Source organism: Mytilus trossulus, chromosome 1, assembly GCF_036588685.1.
Source record: "Mytilus trossulus isolate FHL-02 chromosome 1, PNRI_Mtr1.1.1.hap1, whole genome shotgun sequence".
NCBI classification, from domain to species: domain Eukaryota; kingdom Metazoa; phylum Mollusca; class Bivalvia; order Mytilida; family Mytilidae; genus Mytilus; species Mytilus trossulus.
The window spans coordinates 3398712-3420004 of NC_086373.1; the positions used below are offsets into that span (position 1 = coordinate 3398712).

A 21293-nucleotide genomic window follows, 5' to 3' on the forward strand; every position below is an offset into this window, starting at 1 on the left:
GAAGTTGTTTCTGTTCTCTGACTTCATTTTTTACCAACCAAATATTATCATACTTATCAAAATGCTGAAATTCACAAAACACAGATTAAATTCTAAATTAGGTGACATCACTTTTACCATTGATGAGTTATGCCCCTATATAAACATAAAAAAATTGGTGAATTGTTTGTTTCCTTTCTGTAATTTTAATTTGCCTCAAACAACTGTTATGAAACTTAAAACTTATACACAATGCTTATTACAGCAAGACACAGAGTAAGTTTAAAATTTGGTGGCCTTACTTTTACCATTCATAAGTTATGTCCCTTTAAATAAAAAAAATTACTAAATATGTTGTTTCCATTGTCTAACTTTACTTTGCCTCAACTAAATGAAATAAAAACCTAGACACAAGGCATATTATCATATTTGGATATCATTTGTTAGATTGTTCACAGAACCTTTACTTTATTCTGATTTTTTTTTCTGTCTATTTTAGGCAGCATACCATGTGATGACAGATTTGGTTATTATATGCAACGACCTTTATGAAAGTCACACAGGGATAATATTATTCACGGCTTTTGAACTGGCAACAAAGTTTGTAAAACTGATGTCAAAGTTTCCAGAGGATTCTAAACTGAATATTTATACACTTATATCTAGATTGTTGTTGATTTGTGCTAGATGCCATTATATAGTGGTAGGTATATAAAAATTGAATAGGGATTTGTTGTGGTATTGAAAAATTAAAACTCATTTAACAATTATTAAAGCCTTTTATATAATAGCTTCAACTTTTATCTTCTTCTTCTACTTCTTTCATCAGGTTGACTATCTTGTCAAAATGTTTACATGCTTTCATGGAAATCATCCCAATTTCATTGAGTTTGTCTTGTTTGAAACCAGTCTGCAATTTGCAAAAGGAAACCGTTGTCTTGAAAGTGTGTAATAATCCTATCGAATCAGTTTTAAAAAAAAAGACAATTATTACTCTCATTTGGTTTTGTGAAATTCTAATTAAATATTATCGTTTCTTACAGAAAGAATTTATAAAAGCTCAGGAAGTCCTGTGTCTATGTGAGTAACTAGTTATTTGTACTTATTAAAATATATTTAATGACAAGCAATCAACAATCTGATTATAATACAGATTTACTAATGATGACCTCACAGCACTGTTCTACTTTCTGTTTTGAAGATCTTCTGGTAACCTCTTATTTTGTCCTTATTATACACACATTCAAAAATTTATAGGCAGGAAATCATTGGCTGAAAATGATTACCACAACATGAAGGTAATCGTTCAACCAGAACAATAGAGTTTTGTCAGATCTTCATAAATAAAGGGTGGACACAAGATCTTCATTTTAATTAAATTGAGTTAACAATAAATTTGCAGCATGCATTCATTCACTGATGTACAGTAGTTGTCATTTGTTATGTAATATATACGTATTTCTTGTTTCTCGTTTTTTTTTTGTATAGATAAGACCGTTGGTTTTCCCGTTTGAATGGTTTTACACTAGTAATTTTAGGGCCCTTTATAGCTTGTTATTCGGTGTGAGCCAAGGCTCTGTGTTGAAGGCCGTACATTGACCTATAATGGTTTACTTTTTTTAGATTGTTATTTGGATGGAGAGTTGTCTCATTGGCACTCACACCACATCTTCCTATGTCTATAAAAGCAGGGAATTTTAAAGCAGAGGTATATGAATGGAGTAAAAAAAAAAATGGAAATTAACCATTTTTAATATTAGTTCTATCTTGGTAATTTCTATAATTTCTTGAAAGAAACAGATCAGTTTAAATGGTGGAACTATCCTTCAAGCATAAAATATAGTGTACAATATTGTATCAAAATGTTAAGTTTCTTTATGTAGTATGATTAAGAACAATATGCTCTAATGTTCTATTTCAGTATGCAAGAATCCAAGACAACTTACCAATATTGATGTACTAGAGCTATGGGCCTTTTGTTTAATGCATACTGAAAAGTATGCTCTGGCAAAACAAAAAGTAAAGCTGGCCGTGAAAGTTGCAAGAACTGTAAGTAATATTATAATAGCAATTTTTACAAAAGAATTGATTGGTTGATTGATGTTTAACACCATTCTCAGCACTATTGTGATATTAACTGGCTGTCAGTTTTAATCAATGAAAGAAGCTGGAGTGCCTAAAGAGAATGTTGGACAATCAGTAAGAAAACTGCCAATCCTAGTCAATTAGAAATAGAGTTGAGCACACCTGCTGCGTGTAGGATTTGAACTTACAACTTCAATGTTGACAGGCTAATGATACAAAAGTTCCACTACTTAGAACACTCGGCTACTGTGGCCATTTTCAAAAGAAAGAAAAATGATAAGTTTATGCAGATTTGCTATTGCAAAAGCATTATACATTCAAGTCAATATGACTGAAACAGTTTTATGTCCTAGCTGATATTGTAATCATTTACTTATTAATTAAATTAAGATGAGGAATTATTTCTAAATTAAAGACTACACATGAAGATAAACTTAAATTGAGTATATATAATAATGAAATGCTTTCATCCTTTCTGTGAGAAAAAACTTTTTAAAGATTTGTTTTATCCTAAATTACAAAATCTCCAGTAAATAAAAACTCTTAATCATTCCAAAGCAGGAGTGCATGACTGAAAACTGTAAGGGGACATAATTCTCATTTGATGTCTTCAATTAATTCCCTTTCATCTGTTTTATATTTTAAGTTCAATAAAAGCAGCCATTTATCATGTTGTTACCTTTAAATCCGGAAATCACTGTATGAATTATCATGATTTTTTTATTCCATAGGAAGAACAAAAATCCAGATTTCAAAAGTTAGAAGATCATTTAGAACAGAAAATTCAGCAGGTAATGTGTATATCCTCTTCCTAAAGTGTCTAAGGCAGTTTAAAGCAGTTTACTCAATAGCAACAACTATCTTGCATTTTAAATTTTTTTTTTCCTTATATAATTTCAGGAAGAAGGAAAAGTATTGGATTTCTACAAAATGCAATCCTCAATTATTTTGATTTAATCATATTGATACAAGTTCCCATAGTTGAGGTACAGACTAGTGTATTTAATTTAATTGAAGTAAGAAAGTGCTTGAACATGCATAACGTGAACACATGGGGTCTCTCCCTATTTGAAAGTTAACCCCAATGTAATACTGAAATTGGAATACATTTACTCTATATTTCATTAACTGATATGTATGAATTTTAAACTTAATATCCTTTTCAGAGAAATAAAGACAACAAACATGATGAAAATGGGGGTAAGTTATAGTTATGCAAGAATAAAATAATGGAAAAAAGCCTGTTTAGTCCTTTATACTCAGTAATGACAAAGAAATTTATGAAAAGTCAGGTTTAGTAATTCAAAACTCTTACTTTTGATGTCAATACACAATGTAAAGGGAAAATTTAATGGTCACGGACTTACTTTATGGTAGTGTAATCTATTGAATAGTTATAATTTAATTAAGTTATACCTACACAACATACTTTCATGAAACATTTAAGATACTGCCATTGAGCACCTCCTATTTTTATTTTTTTAATTGACTTTGGAAGGGCCTGTAGTATTATTTAGTGAGCTTTTTGCTTTCAATACTTTTATTGTCTCACATACTGAACAATGTATTAGTTTGTGATAAGGTCAGTTTTTTGGGGGAATCACTAGTGGTAGGTCAGTGATATTTGGTATGCAGTTGTATTGAGCATTGGCACATCATATTTTCATGGAGATTAATTTACATATTTATGATAAGTTCAGTTAAGGTGAACCATTAATTGTAGCTAAATAATATTTAATATGCAGGTGTGTTAGCATTGGCACATCTCATTTCCATGGAGATTGTTCTGCCCCACCCCCTCAGTCATGGTCATGGTCATTGAAATTTTTTAAACTTTTGCTTGCTTTATATGTATTAGTTTGTGATCAGGTCAGTTTGATGAGAACCATTAGTGTTAGGTTAATGATATTAGGTACACAGATGTAATACCATTGGCAATTTATTTTGAAGATCCTTTTTTCATCATTTAATTTTAACTAATCACACTAAAAAAGTTACCTAGTTTTAATACTTGAGAAAACTATTGAAAATGAGGTAAAATATTATCAAGTTATTATTTTCAAATTTTGTTATTTTTTTTTAGATTCTGGAAATAAATTGACAGAAAGTTCAGGTTACAGCTATGGTGGACTAATAGATTTAGTGGAATCTGCAAACATTGATTTTGAAGCTGAAGTTGTTGATGATATGGGGAAGGAATGGTCAGATACCCAAAGTATTGCCGATTCTGAATATTCAGTATTTACTGATCATAGTAATGCAAGTTCTTTTGATGACACAGCATCATCATGTTCAACTAGAAGTGGAAAGAATAAAGTAAGAAGAAAAACAAAGACGGTAAGAAGAAATAAAGCGAACTCAACAGATGGTAGTTGTTCGTCACAGAAATCTGGTACTCTGCCATTACCAAGTTTCGCAGTAAACCAGTCTTCAAAATTTGATATGATTCAAAAATGGAGAAACGATAGCCGTCAAGCTTTTAAAGGTCAACGGATTCAAAAGGGCCAGAATAGAAGCAGAAAAGACTCAAATGAGGAAAGGAGATTTTCAGAGGAAGAAAATAGTAGTGAAAATATGTCTGATGTATCATCAATGTCCATCTGTACAACTAAATCAATGGCTGGATTGTCTGCAGATGAATTTAGTGGATCCGAATATGATGTTTCTGATTCTGGTAGTGATTGGTGTGGTTCAGCCTCCGATTTTGAGAAAGAAGATGACAACATTGAAGAAAAGTCCCCAGAAGAACCAACTTATTTTCAAAGAAGCCTAAGTTATCATTCTGGACAGTTCAGGGCCAGAAATATTCTTGAAAAAGAATATTTTCAGAAAGGTTTGGATTTGAATGAAGAATGTATTGAATCTGTCGCATCTCATTATTTCAAAGGAAAGAAAATACGGTACAGAGATATTGATAATAAAAATTTTGATGATCAATGTCGAATGTTACCAAAGATATATAAAAGATGCACTATTAGTATTGAATCAGCTCACCAAGCTGTTTGTATACCAGTAGAACCCACAGATGAAATTCAGGAAATACAAATCATTGGACGATCAAAATGTGGTCAAACCTTTACAGATGATACAGTAGTAGTTCAGATTCACTCAAAACAAATTGGCGGCAAGGTTCACGGAGAAGTGGTTTCTTTTATTCAACGACATCGTTACAAGGATATTGCCCATCCTGTATTTGTATGTCTTTTAGATCTGAAGGAAGGACATTTGATGAAGCCACTCTGTCGCACTGTTCCAAAATTACATATTTTACAAGACAATGTCAAGAGAAAATTTAAGCATCTTCTTAAATCAAGAGTTGAGATCTATAAATATGATGCCACCAAAGGAACTATCAGTTTTTGGCGCTATCATGATGTCCAAAAAGGAGAGAGAGAACAGTGGCTGTTTATTGTAGCCTTAATAAAATGGAAACCAAATAAAATATATCCCTTGGCAGCAGTTATTGATGTCATTCATTGCACACAAAATCCATATGATGGAATCAGAATAATGTCAAAGGAATACCAAGTGCCATATTTCTATGAAAAATCCACTGTTGAAGGCATTAAGGCAGCATTCAATGATGCAAAGGTGTTTAACACTAAAGATTACCGTGACAGAACTAGCGATCTTAGGGTCTTTACCATAGATCCCCCAGGGTCCAAAGACTTAGATGATGCTCTGTCTATCACACTACAGGAAGATGGTTCTTATGAAGTTGGAGTACATATAACAGATGTGTCGACTATTGTCAAGAAAAATGACCCAGTAGATAGAGAAGCACAGACAAGATGTGTTACGTTTTACCCCGGTAAAGGATTCCGTCCGTTTGCTATGCTTCCTGAACCATTGAGTGAGAGTATCTGCAGTTTACTACCAAATCAAAAAAAGCCTGTTATATCAGTTTATTTTAAGTTTGATCAGAAAGGAAATGTTTCAAAATCAACTCCAACCATTCAAAAATCTATTATTAAATCTTGCAAACAGTTTACATATCAAGAAGTCCAGAATATTTTAGATGACAAGTTAGAAGAACAACCAATTAACCTTTACCAGGAAGTAAAAATGTTATATAAACTCTCCCAGAGTTTGAAAGAAGACAGATTAGGTCATGCCTCATTTGCATGGCCAGTAGAAATAGATGTTTCAGAAGATGAAAATCCCATGGACACATATCAGGCTCATTCATTGGTTGAAGAATTTATGATACTGACAAACAGTAGTATTGCCCAACTTCTGAGAAGACAGTATCCAGGAAGTGTTCCTCTCCTTTGTCAACAACCACCTGCAATCGAAGTGTTTGACAATTGGTACAATGTAAACAAACATTACATACATCACATTCTTGGTCTCCAATCAAGGGAGACACCAAGAGGGACTATTTCTGTCTCCGGTTCTCCTCCAGAAGGGAGAACTAGGAAACTAACACCCGTCCAGACTTGGGTTTTGGAGGAGATCAAAGATTTAGTGCCAGAAACTGAGCAAAATATATCAAGAATCAAACAACTTATCCAGTCTGATTTTCTGCATCCTAAACAAGCTTTAGCATACCATGAATGGAACTTGTTTCAAGAGTCATCAAAATATGTCTGTTCTACAGAGATATTGGCAAATCAAGACAAAGGTATTCATTTCTCCCTAGAGAAAAAATCTTATGTACATTTTACTTCTCCACTGCGTAGGTACAGTGACCTCATTGTACATAGACTTGTGTCTGCAATGCTGAAGAAGCATGTATCTCCTTATGAACCACAAGAAATATCAGATTTGTGTTCGACTATAAATGATGCTACAAAGAGGGCTAACCAGTTTAAGAAAAGTTGTAAGCAGTTCATTTTTGGCAGATTTTTCAAGAAAAATCCAGTTTTATTTAATGGTTTTGTGAAAGAAATATCAGATAACGGAATCAAAGTTGTTATACCAGGTTTACAGAAACTGCCAATCTCCCGGAAAGAAATCCAGTTCAAACTATTAGATGTCGCTTGCAAGCCAGAGCAAAAAGGGGATGTTGATATGCAAAGTATGACAGAATATGAGAAAGACATGAAAATGGTTGTAGTGAAATGGGAGAAAAGATTATACAGTTACATACATAGGTCATGCAGAAAACCTAAAACAAGTCGATTTGAGTCGGAAAAGAAGTATTTCTCACCTTATCTTAGAATATATCCACACCAAAATACAACTTTTATAAGGTACAAAGATCATTGGAGCACAATCTTGAAGTGTATTTTGAATGAAAAGATTGATGATTTGAGAGAGATGCTATACAGGTTTAAAGATGATGAACAAACAAAACTTAACATTTCACATGACAGAGAGAATATCAGTTCATTCAAACGAAGTGTTACTGATGTAAGCTCAGAAGTGAAAGAAGGAATCATTGTTGAACATAGATGTAAATTTCAAGTACCATACCACCATGGACAAATCATCCAGCTTCAAATGTCGGCAAGTCTGAATCGTGGATTTTTGACACCTTCTCCTCAAGTTCTTGATGTAACAGAAAATATTAAGTTCTGCATTGACCATTTTGATAACCCAATAAAATCATTGCTACGATATGCTAAGTTGCATACAAAGTCAAGATATTCCAGGCTGGAGGATTACGTCAAAACTTGGATACCTATTGTGGAAATGGAAGCAACCCTCAGTGCAGTGCACAATGAAGATACAGCAGTTATCAATGACATCCCTGTGGAATTTAGGGGACAAAGAGGGAGATTTGTTTTAACAAAGGGGTTTTGTGATATCAGAGATATGGATGTTTCTAGTGGACATATAGAAATGCTGTCAACTGGGATTAATGATGGGACAGAGGATATTATAGAAGAATCAGATACCTATACAGAACAAAGAATTAACTCTGAGGAAGAAGATACCCCAATGAGTGCAGTAAATGTAGGTCAGAGAGAAGATTTGTCTTTTGATGGAAATCCAGATGAAATTAAGACAAATACAGCATCTGAATTGGAAGTTGAAGAGTCAGACAAAGAAAACAAAGAAACTGAAAACCAGTCACAAAATGGCAGCTTGCAGAAGAAGAAACCAAAGTACACCAATATTTTGAGTCCCCACTTTTTATGTATTAAATTGAAAAGGCCTTTACCTGAAAATGTCAAGGCAAAAATGGGCAATTGCTTGCCAAGACAAAGCCAGTACATTTGGGTAGCTCATGGTGAACTGTTGAAATCCAGGAAAATAAGGACCAAGAAATTCAGTAAAAGAAGAGAGTGTTTTAAAAAGGTTCTAGAAATTGACCTTGTCTTTAAGTTACACGAGAACAGTCCATCACCACCTGTGACAGAAGTGACATCGGATGATAAATGTTCAATAGAACTCATTTTAAAGCCTAGAGTCTTTAGGTAAGTACTGTAAATTCAGAAATTAATGCGAGGTTTTTATTATTGCGAAAAATGCGACAGAGTTGTAAACTCAATAATTTAAACTCGCATTTGAAATATTTGATATAAATTAAACAGAATTTTTCTCAAAATCGTAAAAATTAAAATCGCATTTAAGTCTAAAATGACAAAATTGCAATAAAAAATGCACGCAACCATTTCTGAATTTACAGTATATAATACAGTATACATAGTATATATTTAAACCTATTTTCATTTAATTCTTTCCTTATATTAGGTTTGTTTTGACAATTCATTACCGAAAATTCCTATTCTTGAAAATGCTTAATATGAAAATATGACAGTCAAGTTAGTCAAGATAATTATGACCTATACTATGCTGAAGGTATTCTTCATTTTGATATATAAATCCCTTATCAATGTTATTGCAACAAAATGTAGGAAAATATTAAAACAGTCTTTTAAGATATAGTATTTTGGATTCCATAAATTAATTTTAGTTTTATTTGCACATCAATAGTCAATCAATTACACAGGATTATTACAATAATCATACCTGTGTAAACTGATTTCTTTTTTTGTAACTATAGTTTCAGTTTAAAAATTTACTCAAGAACTATCAAAAATGTATTTAAACAGAGAATTATTTATTTTAAGAGTTTATTAAGAATTCTAGAAAATGGAAGGTTTAGACCATGGGATGTTACTCCAGTTTTGTCATTAGTTTTCTTATGACAAAAGGCCTTCTGTTGGCCACATACATTATTCTAAACATGTATAAAGTTGAGATAAGTATATTTTGTGTTGTACAAAATAAAAAAAAATAGATATGCCAGTAATTTAAGTTTATTATACAAAGTCTTGAACTCAGCTTTTTTTAGTAGGTAAATCGTCGTGTGAATATTATAATGTTATAAGTCCATTTTACAGTGGAAATGAGTTATGGGTGTCAATAGTTTCGTGCTGCAATGTTCTATCTCCCTATATATTTAACCAGGCTTAATTATCTTCAAATTTGCCTAAACAGTAGTATTAAAATGATATATCTCCAAATACAATGTTGTATTCAGAATTATAGTGATCTAAGTACAAACCAATGAAATTGACGGATTCTTGGTCACATGACAAAAGTTTACTAATGGAGATAGTATGAAGCCATGACAGAAATGTAAGTAATTTTTCAGCCCTTTTTATGTATATTCCGATAGAATTATCATACCTTGTTGCAAATACCCCCTGGAGGAAGCATCTAACTACATAATTTCTTAATTCATGCGGTACTAATTTGAACCTGCACTGAAAAATTGGGTGTAAAACAAAAGGAGATAAAACAGTATAATACTCTCATTTAACATTTTCAATGTAGATACAGCAGTTTAATTTTAGTGTTCATTCCAAACATTTTAATGGGAAATTGAACACTTTATCACAGTCATACTTTTACAAAAAGAATAATTAAAAAACAAGAGCACTTTTCATAATTTTCAAGTCCATAAACTCAATTTTACTTCAAGAACATTTTCTGTTCATATATTAATAGTTCAGTTTTGCTTTAATTCTATTCTAAGACACTGAAAATACCCATTTCATGTATTTCAGTGATGGCTATAGATGGTTTCCAATAGAAGACCTACCTGATGTCCCTCTAATTCGAATCTTCTTTTTCATTGACTTAGAGGATCTTTTACTGAATGTAAACCGAGTTTGTAGAAGATTTTATAACCTGATAAAATTTACACCTACACTATGGAGTATTTTTGAGTTTTATGGGCCTTTAGTGATTAAAGAGGAGGATTTACCATACATTTTTCAGCACTGTAGGAGCTTCAGAGTTTTTAATATTGGTTACTCAAAATATACTGGTGGACTTCCGGCTTTTGATTTTAGCAGTGTTTCAAAACTGAGTTGTGCCAGAAATCTTACTTGGTTAAACTTATGCCAGACTTCCATTTCAACTACGTGTTTTTTACAGTTTATGCCTAATCTGGAGATTCTAGATCTTTCTACATGTTTAAATTTGAAAGACTGTGACTTTCATGCTGTATCTTTGTGCACTAAACTAGACAGTTTATATATTTCGTTCAATGAAATATCTCCACAGACGATAAGAGATATTGTGACATACATACCAAACATACAAGTGCTAGACGTTTGTGGGATACATCTAAAATACATTCATGTGATCAATATTCTTGATAAATGTTATAAGTCACTGATGACATTTTATCTTAGTCTTGATTCCACTGTTCACGAAAACGATTTTGCCAGATTTATGCACTTTAAATATACTGACCTTGCATACACCGTTTATAAGCCAACACAGTCATGACTACACAAAATTCGGACGAAGTACCTGAATTAATTCATGTTTACAGTGACCAGCAGTTGGCATCTATTATTGAAAACTCAGATGAAAACTGTACCATAATTATTGTTAACGGAGACAATCCTTTTGAACATGATGTTGTCGAGTCGAACCAAGGTCATGTTTATGCTCTTAGTGTTAGTGAGATATATAGCCCAGTCAGCCTTCTTAGAGTGCTAACAAAAGTTAGGAAAAAATCCATGAAAATAATCGAGTTGCAGCCTGGTGATTTTCTTAATTTTCAAGCGACTAGTCAGTCTTTCAAATTCTCTGAAGTTCCCTTTACTAAGGTGAAATACATTAGACTAGATGTTCAAGATCCTTTGCAAGTATCCTTTAAAGAGTCTTTTGTTAATGATGACTTCAATGATGTGTCAATTGTTCCTAAAACTAGGAAAAAAGATAAGCCTGTTGTTATGCCAAAAGTGTCTGTTTTGTCGAAATCAAACATTTTAACAGCAGATAAAGTGAAAGACTTGAAAGCCATGTTAAAATATATGCCTTTAGCCGATCGGCAATATTATCAAAATGTATTCAAAAACAACAAGTAACATTTATTCATTTGATATTGTAGAATGTGTTTCAGGTAGAAGCATGTACATTTCTAGTTTAGAATAAGTTTTCGGAGTAAACAAAAGTTTACAGTGTCTCATTTATCGGTATAGTTATGAACATTGGTAGTTATAAACATTGGTAGTTATGAACATTGGTAGTTATGATTAGTTATGAACATTTATGCTTAAGTTTTGATATATTGCAAATGGATGCATATTGCATTATGATTGTGTACTTATTCAGTAGAAATGAGGGCATTATAATTTAATAGGACTTTATGGCACTTTCATACATAAATATGGTCTTTACATGTTGATAATATTATTGACAAAATATAGAAATTTTCAAATGGTCCAAGTGACAGCTTTTTAATGAATAATAGCAAAAAATAAACATTTTGTTTAGCTGAAACATATACAGATCCCTTTCATTTCATGTCATGAACTTAATGTCCAACTGTTATGATGATGTGCTAATTATGATTTGTTTATAAATCAGCATCCTATAAGGAGTAAAGGTGCCATTTTTGTAATTCTTTAGTTTTATATTCATAAAGTCATTGTCTAATTATTATGTGTCATTTTATTACTATCCTTTTAGAAAAAGAATGTCCAATGACACTACATGCCCGCCAATGATCTGTATTTAAAATGACTAACAGTTTGTTCAGACACAGACCCATTACAGACTTAATAACCTTAAGATCATATCAAATTATTGTTTACATTCTCATCCCCATCCGTTCCAACCAATTAGGTGGTTTATATTTTTTATGTATTTTTACAAAGTTCTTTGGAATCTGTAATGAAAATACGTAAAAATAAAATATAAGAGTCCAACCGCTCAACCCAATATTTTCAATTTAGGTGGATGAGAATCTATCAATTAACTTGATCTCGCCTTACCCTAACTTTGGGTCTTTAGCATTGACTTTTTATTACAAAAGACAAAGTCAATGAGTCTTGACTTTACGACCCAAGCATCAACTTTGCATCAAACAGTCCACATCATAAGCTATCTATGTACAAAGCTGCTTGATGATATCATAACTCTTATATCAAAAACTTAAACCTGAAACTTAACCTGGTTTTTTAACATTGAAATTCTATTAAGAAAGACAAAGTCAACGTGTACCTTAACCTTGCAAGAACAGACGCATAGACAGAAGAACTATACGCGCAGTTTGCCCTGCAGGCATAGCTATATAGTTCAAAGAAAACATAAGACACTATTTTAACCAACAAGATTGTGTATGGCCTTTGTTTCTACGGCCGATTTTATTCAATTTGAATGGCATATACATTGCCCAGTAATAATATTATAATGTTTTATGTCCAATACCATTTTAATTCTTTCAACTTTACTTATCACAAGATTAAAATGTATTATCTCCAAACTTGAAATATGAAATAGCCGAAATAATATATACTTTATCAGATTTCTGTAAAGGACAATTTAATCAGATGTGTTGGAACTAGTATTACGCATACTTTTTGCATAGCTCTTGTTTTATATGACTGGATTTCAGACTGTCCAACTTTAAATGACATTTTCTCAGTTTTAGAAAAAGTGGACATAAAACATTATAATATTCACACGACGAAATGTTGTAACAAACCAGTTAAAGACAATGTATATATCAACATCTAGTCATAAACACTGTACTTTGTAGGAGAATAGAATGTTACATCAAGCTATTGGGACAGGGACAGGCTAGTGAACTTGCTGAGAATATTGCATTAGGACATCCTATCAGTGCTCCAGGTACACTTGTATTTAAAATGTTTCCTAGTAATTATACAATAAAGTTTATGTGTTCTCTCATATCATACTTATTTATTGAAATAGATCTGGCTAACATGGCTAATATGTGAATTTGATTAACAAACCAAAATTTTTGAAGCAACAAGCTCTGCTTATGTGCTGTAGTCAGCTGTGATTTCCACAATATTTATGATGTCTTCGATTTTGGAAACCTTTCATTTTTAGTTGACTATGCCATATGGGTTTCACTCATTGGTGAAGGCCTTACAGTGACCTATGATTGTTAACTCCTAACATTTGGTGTCCGTAGAGAGTTGTCTCATTTTTTTCGAGGTATTATGGTATATATATATCCGGTGTCTGTCTGTCTGTCTGTCTGTCTGTCTGTCTGTCTGTCTGTCTGTCTGTCCAGCCTCCACATGTCACACCATAACCGAGGAACCGCTTATTCAAATGTCGTGAAACTTACAATAGTTCTTTCTCATGATGGTCAAACTATCTGTTTACTGTTTGGTGAAAATAGGATTTAAATTTTTTGAGTTGCAGGTTTTTATAACTTAAACAGGTGTGTGTTTATTTCACATGTCCCGTCCTATCTAAAAAACGATATATGATTATTGCTTAAAACTTTACACCCATCTTAGTCGTAGTATTATCTATCGGTCTGTATACTTTCTGGTGATGATTCAAAATTTTATTTTAAATTGTTGAGTTTTTTGTTTAAAAAAAAGGTGCATGCCACATGGTGCGCCAGATCTCAAAAATGCTTTTTGATTATTTCTTAAAACTTAACACACTTCTCAATTACATTTTGATATTTTTAGCTAATGAATAGTTTTTATATTAAAATAATCAGTGACATTGTGGCAACATTTCATCCACAAGTGTATTTTTGTGTTGTTTTTTTCCAGATCAGGATCATCTTAGACTTTGTAGAAGTATGAGTTATGAAGTTGATGTTCCAGGTTTTCCGGCCAACAATACACAGCAGCATACAGCTATCAGGAAAGCTCTGAATTCTAGGTTCAGTTTAATTCAGGGACCTCCAGGTATGCTACAATTTGACACACTAATTGAACAATTATGTCATAGACAAAGCTTAAGCTAGACTTCCTACTTATTGGCTACTTATTTATTTTTTCTTGCTGCATTGAAGGTCTATCAGTTGCTTTGGACTTTTTTCTGCTCTTTGGTCAGGTTTTGTTCCTTTGAAATGCTTCCGGTTTTAATTCTTATTTCAAATTTTGAATGCCTGCCTATCAACATTAAGAAATTGTATAAAACTTCTATGTATAAGGATAATGTAGGACAAAATAGGACTATTTATATGAAGCTTCATATCTTACAAGAACTTATTATTCTTCAGTATTCATATAGTTTCAATATGTTTTACAGGAACAGGGAAGACATTCACAGGAGTCAAACTTGTGTATTTATTTAATAAGTTGAACAAGTTATGTCAAGAGAAGGACGGAAAAAGAAGACGTGTGATATTCTGTGGACCATCAAATAAATCTGTCGATCTAGTAGCAAGTATGTGTAATTATGTCCCACCTTCAGCAATATTAGGACCATAAATTTTTTTGCCCCACCTACAATAGTAGGGGGGCATTATGTTTTCTGGTCTGTGCGTCCGTTCGTTCGTTCATCTGTTCGTCCGTTCGTCTGTTCGTCCGTTCGTCTGTTCGTCCATCCGTCTGTCCCTCTTCAGGTTAAAGTTTTTGGTCAAGGTAGTTTTTATTGAAGTTGAAGTCCAATCGACTTCAAACTTGGTACACATGTTACCTATGATATGATCTTTCTAATTTTACTGCCAAATTAGAGTTTTTACCCCAATGACACGGTCCAATGAACATGGAAAATGATAGTGCGAGTGGGGCATTTGTGTACTGGGGACACATTCTTGTTATCTCTGGACTAGGAAAAAAGTAATTTTTACATACAAGTACAGTAAATGCCTGAATGGTCACCGTGTTTCAGTGGTCACTTATCTCTAACTGACACTCTCAGACCCTCCCATACCTTGTTTTCCATATCATTTTACTAGTTTTATCTGTTACCTGATTTTACAAGTGAATGCACAGCAAATTAAAAAGTATCAAAGACTTTGGATTAGAAATACTGAGCGATCTTAACAGTAACATAAAAAAGTTTTAATTTTAAAACTGCATAAAACATTTAATTAAATTTACATGTGATCTGCGGTTATTTGATAAAAATGGGATAGCTTGGACTCTCATATACACTTTCACCATTTCAAAGCTCAAAGTATTTTTTTAAACATTTTGTAATCTTTATGTTTTGCTTACAGGATGGGTAGTGAATAAACTTGGAGACAAAGCTCCAAAAATAGTCAGAATGTACGCTAGTTCTTATGAATACCTGGACTTTCCTGTACCTGGCCGTGCTATTATTTCCAGTAGATCAATGAGGTCAGCACAATCAGATCAATTACTAAATGAGAAGGGCGTAGTCCTTCATCATATCATTAGATCAGACGGAAAACCTCATGCAGCAGAAATCCAAGAGTTTGATGCTAAGTTTCATGCCGACAACATCATTATAAGAGAAAATGAGAAAGTGCCCCATGAGCTAAGAAAACCAGTCAACACAAAACTGCAAGACATTTATGAATACAAACATTTGTTACACACTGCGACTGTAGAAGAGTTAGATAATTATGATGTCATATTTTGTACTACATCGTTGGCAGGTAATCCACGGCTGTTGTCCGCTACAAAAAATCAAGTGGCTCAAGTCATCATTGATGAATGTGGCATGTGTTCTGAGCCAGAGAGTATGGTTCCAATCATTGCCACACATGCCACTCAGGTTGTCCTAATTGGTGATCACAAACAGTTACGTCCAATTATTATGAGTCGTGAGGCATCAGAGCTAGGTTTGGAGAAATCTTTGTTTGAGAGATATTCCACTGATCGTTCTCTGATGACAATGTTGGAACAACAGTATAGGATGGTAAGATTATAGCTACGTTTAAATATGAAATATAAAAAACTGCCTGCACATTCTTCAGAGACTAATATGATACTAGTTCCACCTGTTGAGTTCCCTAATCTGTAATGGAATTTACAAGTCTGCAGGAAATCATCAGATAAAAATAAGCAGGGAAATTGTATTGTCTCTTATGTCATCTTAAAAAATCCTGAAAAGGAACAAAAAACCAAAACCAAATTTCTGTCATGTTTTTTAATTAGTTATCAAAAGTACCAGGATTATAATTTTATACGCCAGACGCGTGTTTCGTCTACATAAGCTTTTTTGAATTTAATACATTTGTGAACCAAAGGAGTAGGTCCAGTAAGACCTTTTTTTGGCCCCAAAATATAGCAGTTTTATAAAATTGTTAAAATGTAAACTTTTAGTTATTTATTGGACAGTAGAATGCTTCTGTTACATAAATATGGTCTGTTTTTGACAATACAGTGCATATATATCGGGTACTAGCACCATTAAGTCATGCTAAATTACTGAAATCTTCACAATTCTATCATTTTAGTTAAATTTTAGACGGTTTTCGTGTAAAACGAAAGTTGACACATTCGTGTTCATCTATAATATTGAGATGTAAGTTGTATTTCATGATAATACATAACATATATAAGGGTTGAGGATGAACACGGATGTGTCCACTTTCATTTTTGGCAAAAAACATCTGAAAAATGACATTTTTCGGCATATTTGGTAGATTTTTCATATTTGAGCTTGAATTGGAACGTTTTCAATGACGAAATCAGTTTAAATCTTTCACATAAACTAATTGATTTAAACGAAATAGACTCTCAAGTGTTTAAAAAGAGGTCAAAATCTTTCGTCAGATGAGCCTGAAATTTGAGGCCAAAATTGGTCCTTATCGGACCTACTCCTTTCTTAAAACTGTAGATAATATTAATCTACTATGTAGATGTGCATATCAACAGAAATCTATGATTCTATTTTTTTCTAAACGTCATTGCCTTCTTGAAATTAAAATTTTGGTAAACACACACAACAGAATTTTATAAAACTTTGTAGATTTTAAGAATATATTTTGTAGTTATGCATTCTCATAAAAAAATATTATCACTTGACTTTTGCTTCTTTAAACTTAGGAATCTAGTGAGACTTTGTTTGCCTACTGACAATGTTGAGTGTTGTGTATAATAGTGTGCTGACAAAGGTTCTATATTTTTTCAGAATGAAAGTATTTGTGAGTTTCCATCTAGAATGTTTTATGGTGGTAAATTAAAAACAGCCAATGATGGTATTGGCAAAGCAGATAAACCACTTAAGATGTGGCGGAAATCCAACAACATCCCAAGAGTGTTTTGTCATGTTGAGGGAGAAGAAGAAACATTGACAGTGAAGACAAAGGAAGGGAATGAGCAATCTAGGAGCAACAGCAGAGAAATAGAACAAGTGGTAGGAGTTATTTAGTTATTTCATGTGTTTTAAGGTTAAAAAATTCAAGACAGATAATTGGTATGCATTTTACAAATGATTTTATTTGTTATTATGAGAGTTATCTCCCTTATCATGAGTTTTATAATTTGCAATTTAAAGAATGTATTATACCTTACCTTGAAAGATATGCATGTATTTCAGCCTACATTTGTATCCCAAATAAGATATCAAAAGGACTTGAACCCCTCATTTGGATTTTGCATGATTCTTAAATACTGTAAATTCAGAAATTTTTGCGTGCATTTATTATTGCGATTTTGTACTTTTAGACTTAAATGCGATTTTAATTTTTACGATTTTAAGAAAAATCCTGTTAAATTCATATAAAATATTTCAAAATGCGAGTTTAAATTATTGCGTTAACAACTCAGTCCCATTCTTCGCAATAATAAAAACCTCGCATTAATTTCTGAATTTACAGTAGTCTGGTTCTAAAAATGTGATACCACTTCAACCTTATGTTAATTCATTGATTACATTATTTTATTATTTCTAAGTTGAAAGTATTTCGACACATGGTGACAGTTGAAGGCGTGGATCCAAAGACTATCAATGTAATGTCTCAGTACAATGCCCAGTGTACAGCACTGAGAGACGAACTAACAAAGAAAGACTTTGATAATTTCAATGTCACAACAGTGGTCTCCAGTCAAGGTATTGCTTGTATTCATGTTGCTATAGTGAAATTATGACATCCTACTTTCACTTTGGAAACAAAGTCATGTTCTAATTCCAATAGAATTTTGAACACTGCCTGAAATCATAATCCAATTTTGGCTGATTTAAGGAGAATTTTTTTACCATTATGGTGTCAAAGTTATTGTAACAGAGACACTTTAACTAGTCTTTCTAGAACAGAAAAAATCTGGCTGTATTTTTGAAAAAAGCTAAATGCTGTAGAGAAGAAGTCTTGTCACTATGACTTGATCAAATGAATATACTTAATAAATAAAAAAATTAATTTATTACAAATACAAGTTTATAAAAACTTTTTGAAAATTAATAGATATATATATATATATATATGTTGGTAATATGTGTGTGTTGTATTGTTTAATATATGTTATTATTGAACTGTAGTTGATATTAAATTGTGAATTTATAAATGTACCGTGGGCTGGAGGCCTGTTTTTGTACAATAAACTTGATTTGATTTGATTTGATTGATTTGAAATCATAATGGACATTTGTTTTAATGTTGCTCACTAGGATATTAAATAAATCATTCTAAAAGTAAGTTTTCATGTATCTGTTCATTTGTTTGTCGTGAAAACCGTTGATTTTCTGTAATGTTTTGGCTTCATTTAATTAGAATTGATGCTAATTGAACGCACATTTTAGGTCTGCTTTGAAGTAAAAAAAGCTCTTAATTTTCCTACTAGAATAAAAAATATTTCTTTCATGCCATGCTCTATGCTCATTTTAAAATGGTTAGGCATGTATTTGTCAACATTTTACACCTTGTGTCTGGTGCCTTCTGAATATATTTAGTAAGCAGATATTAGATAGAGCAGAGTAATCAAACTTAACAATTATGCCTTCCAATTGTCTATACATCATGTGAACCCTATGTTGTTGTGCTTTAAATTTGGAGTTATATTGACAGATCCATATGGAGAAAAATGGATTGAGCTTTTCTTTGAATGAGATGTTTATGTGTATAATTGTTTATTAAGCCTTACTTTGTATACTTAACAGGTGGTGAATGGGACTATGTGATCTTCAGCCTGGTTAGATCCTTGCCCAAGTACCTGATAGAGAAGAATCCTACTGAAGGATGGTGTATACAGAACCTTGGATTTATCACAGACAGACATCAGATTAATGTAGCTCTAACTAGGGCTAAGAAAGGATTAGTTATTATAGGTATTTAGGCTTACTACATGTTTGAATTAAGTATACATTGACTGACTTTTTGCCTCAAAATAGTACAATTTTTCAATAGGTTACTATTGAAGTATATTCTGGTTCTCTGTTGATTAAGAGCAACTGAAAAAAGTAGAATCAGCTCAAATCTATTCAATTTGGATGTGAAATTTACTATTTTCATGTTTCTGATTATCTAGTTTTGTATAGAAAACATTTATTTTTATGAAACATTATTGTACCTTACAATTTTAACTACAAATAGTAAAAGATAATGTACAACTCTATTAAATAATTAAGACTTATCTCCCCTCAACTATAATTTGAGATAAATCGTGAAATATCTTATTAAACTTTGTCAGCATAAGTCCATATGGTTAACAGCTGTATAGCATCTGAAAACTGTAAACGATAAACATTCAGCAAAGTGTAATATGTACTGAATAATAAATAAGGGTAAAAGAACAGTAAATGGGCTATGTCACAGATTTTGCGAAAACTTTGATATGCAACCTAGGTTTGATAACTAAAAATAGACAAAAAATAATGCATTTACTCAACACATACATAATTTTAACAGGAAACAAGAACTTACTGATTTGTGATGAAGTATGGAAGAAATTGTTAGAGGACTATGAAGAAAAGAGTTGCATTTTTGATGCACGTCAGTTTCCATGACAAACATACTACTAAGGACATAAACAGGCTTATTAATTTAAGTTTACCAAACAATGACATTAATTGGCAGCAGAAAATTAAGTGTACTATATATTATGCAGGTTATTGTGAAAACTTGTGAAATATGTTTAAACAGTTGTAAAAGTACCTTTTTTACTAGAATTAATTAAGAATGTTTAAGAAGATTTATTAAAACACCAGAAATATTTCAACTTTAAATTAAACACCTCTCAAAAGGTCAAACAAAATTAAACACATGTGTCTAAAGGTCAAATAAAATAAGACATGTGATTAGTGGGCAAGCAATATAAAACAGCTGCCTTAAGTCACACTTAGTTCTACCCATGTCTCTATATCAAACTAGATTAATCACTTGGCTAAAGAAAAAACAATATAAAGCACCTGTCGGTCACACTCAATCCAGCCCATGTCTATAGATCAAACTATATTAAACACCTAGCTATCTGTTTAGTAAAATATATTAAGGTTAATATGTAAAAGCAGATCTTTTTTAAAGGTTTTGATAATTTAAAATAATATTTAGGAAAACAACAACAAAAAATATTCTCTATTTTTAAGAGGGTTACTCAGAAAGATAATACAATGGACATTAAGCAACCAACAACTAATCAGTCAGTCAGAAAGATAATATAAATAAACTTTCCTTAAGCTTTCTTTGAAAACTAGGAATAAAATAAATCATTAAAAAAAACAAAAATACAATTTTATACAAAGGATACATTAGTGTAAAAGTCAAATGTAATGATGATTGTGTTCACTGCAACTGCATAAGAGGTTAGGAAAAATAAACAGGATGAAATATTTAACATTTTTTTCTACCGGTTGATTTCAATAATAATCTTCTTATTTTGTATTTGAAAGAATTAATATTTGTTTTAGCTCACCTGACCTGAAAGGTCAAGTGAGCTTTTCTCATCACTTGGCGTCCGTCGTCCGTAAACTTTTACAAAAATCTTCTCCTCTGAAACTACTTGGCCAAATTTAACCAAACTTGGCCACAATCATCATTGGGGTATCTAGTTTAAAAAATGTGTCCGGTGACCCGGCCAACCAACCAAGATGGCTGCCATGGCTAAAAATAGAACATAGGGGTAAAATGCAGTTTTTGGCTTATAACTCAAAAACCAAACCTTTTAGAGCAAATCTGACATGGG

General features: G+C 32.1%; 2 protein-coding genes across 2 annotated transcripts; both read left to right on the top strand.

Moving 5' to 3' along the window:
- The first annotated feature begins 231 nt into the window (after positions 1-231).
- On the top strand, positions 232-13223 carry LOC134698962 (3'-5' exoribonuclease HELZ2-like). Its single transcript, XM_063560649.1, has 8 exons — positions 232-255; positions 479-682; positions 1023-1059; positions 1901-2028; positions 2796-2855; positions 3231-3264; positions 4148-8429; positions 13022-13223. Exons 1-8 carry the CDS (start codon positions 232-234, stop codon positions 13221-13223), a joined length of 4971 nt encoding a protein of 1656 aa, XP_063416719.1.
- An 802-nt stretch (positions 13224-14025) lies between these two features.
- Positions 14026-20671, top strand: LOC134712473 (3'-5' exoribonuclease HELZ2-like). Its single transcript, XM_063574051.1, has 7 exons — positions 14026-14162; positions 14509-14646; positions 15425-16089; positions 17308-17532; positions 18072-18228; positions 19273-19440; positions 20021-20671. The coding sequence occupies exons 1-7, from the start codon at positions 14054-14056 to the stop codon at positions 20116-20118; spliced, it is 1560 nt and encodes a 519-aa protein (XP_063430121.1). The 5' UTR covers positions 14026-14053; the 3' UTR covers positions 20119-20671.
- Positions 20672-21293: the final 622 nt, after the last annotated feature.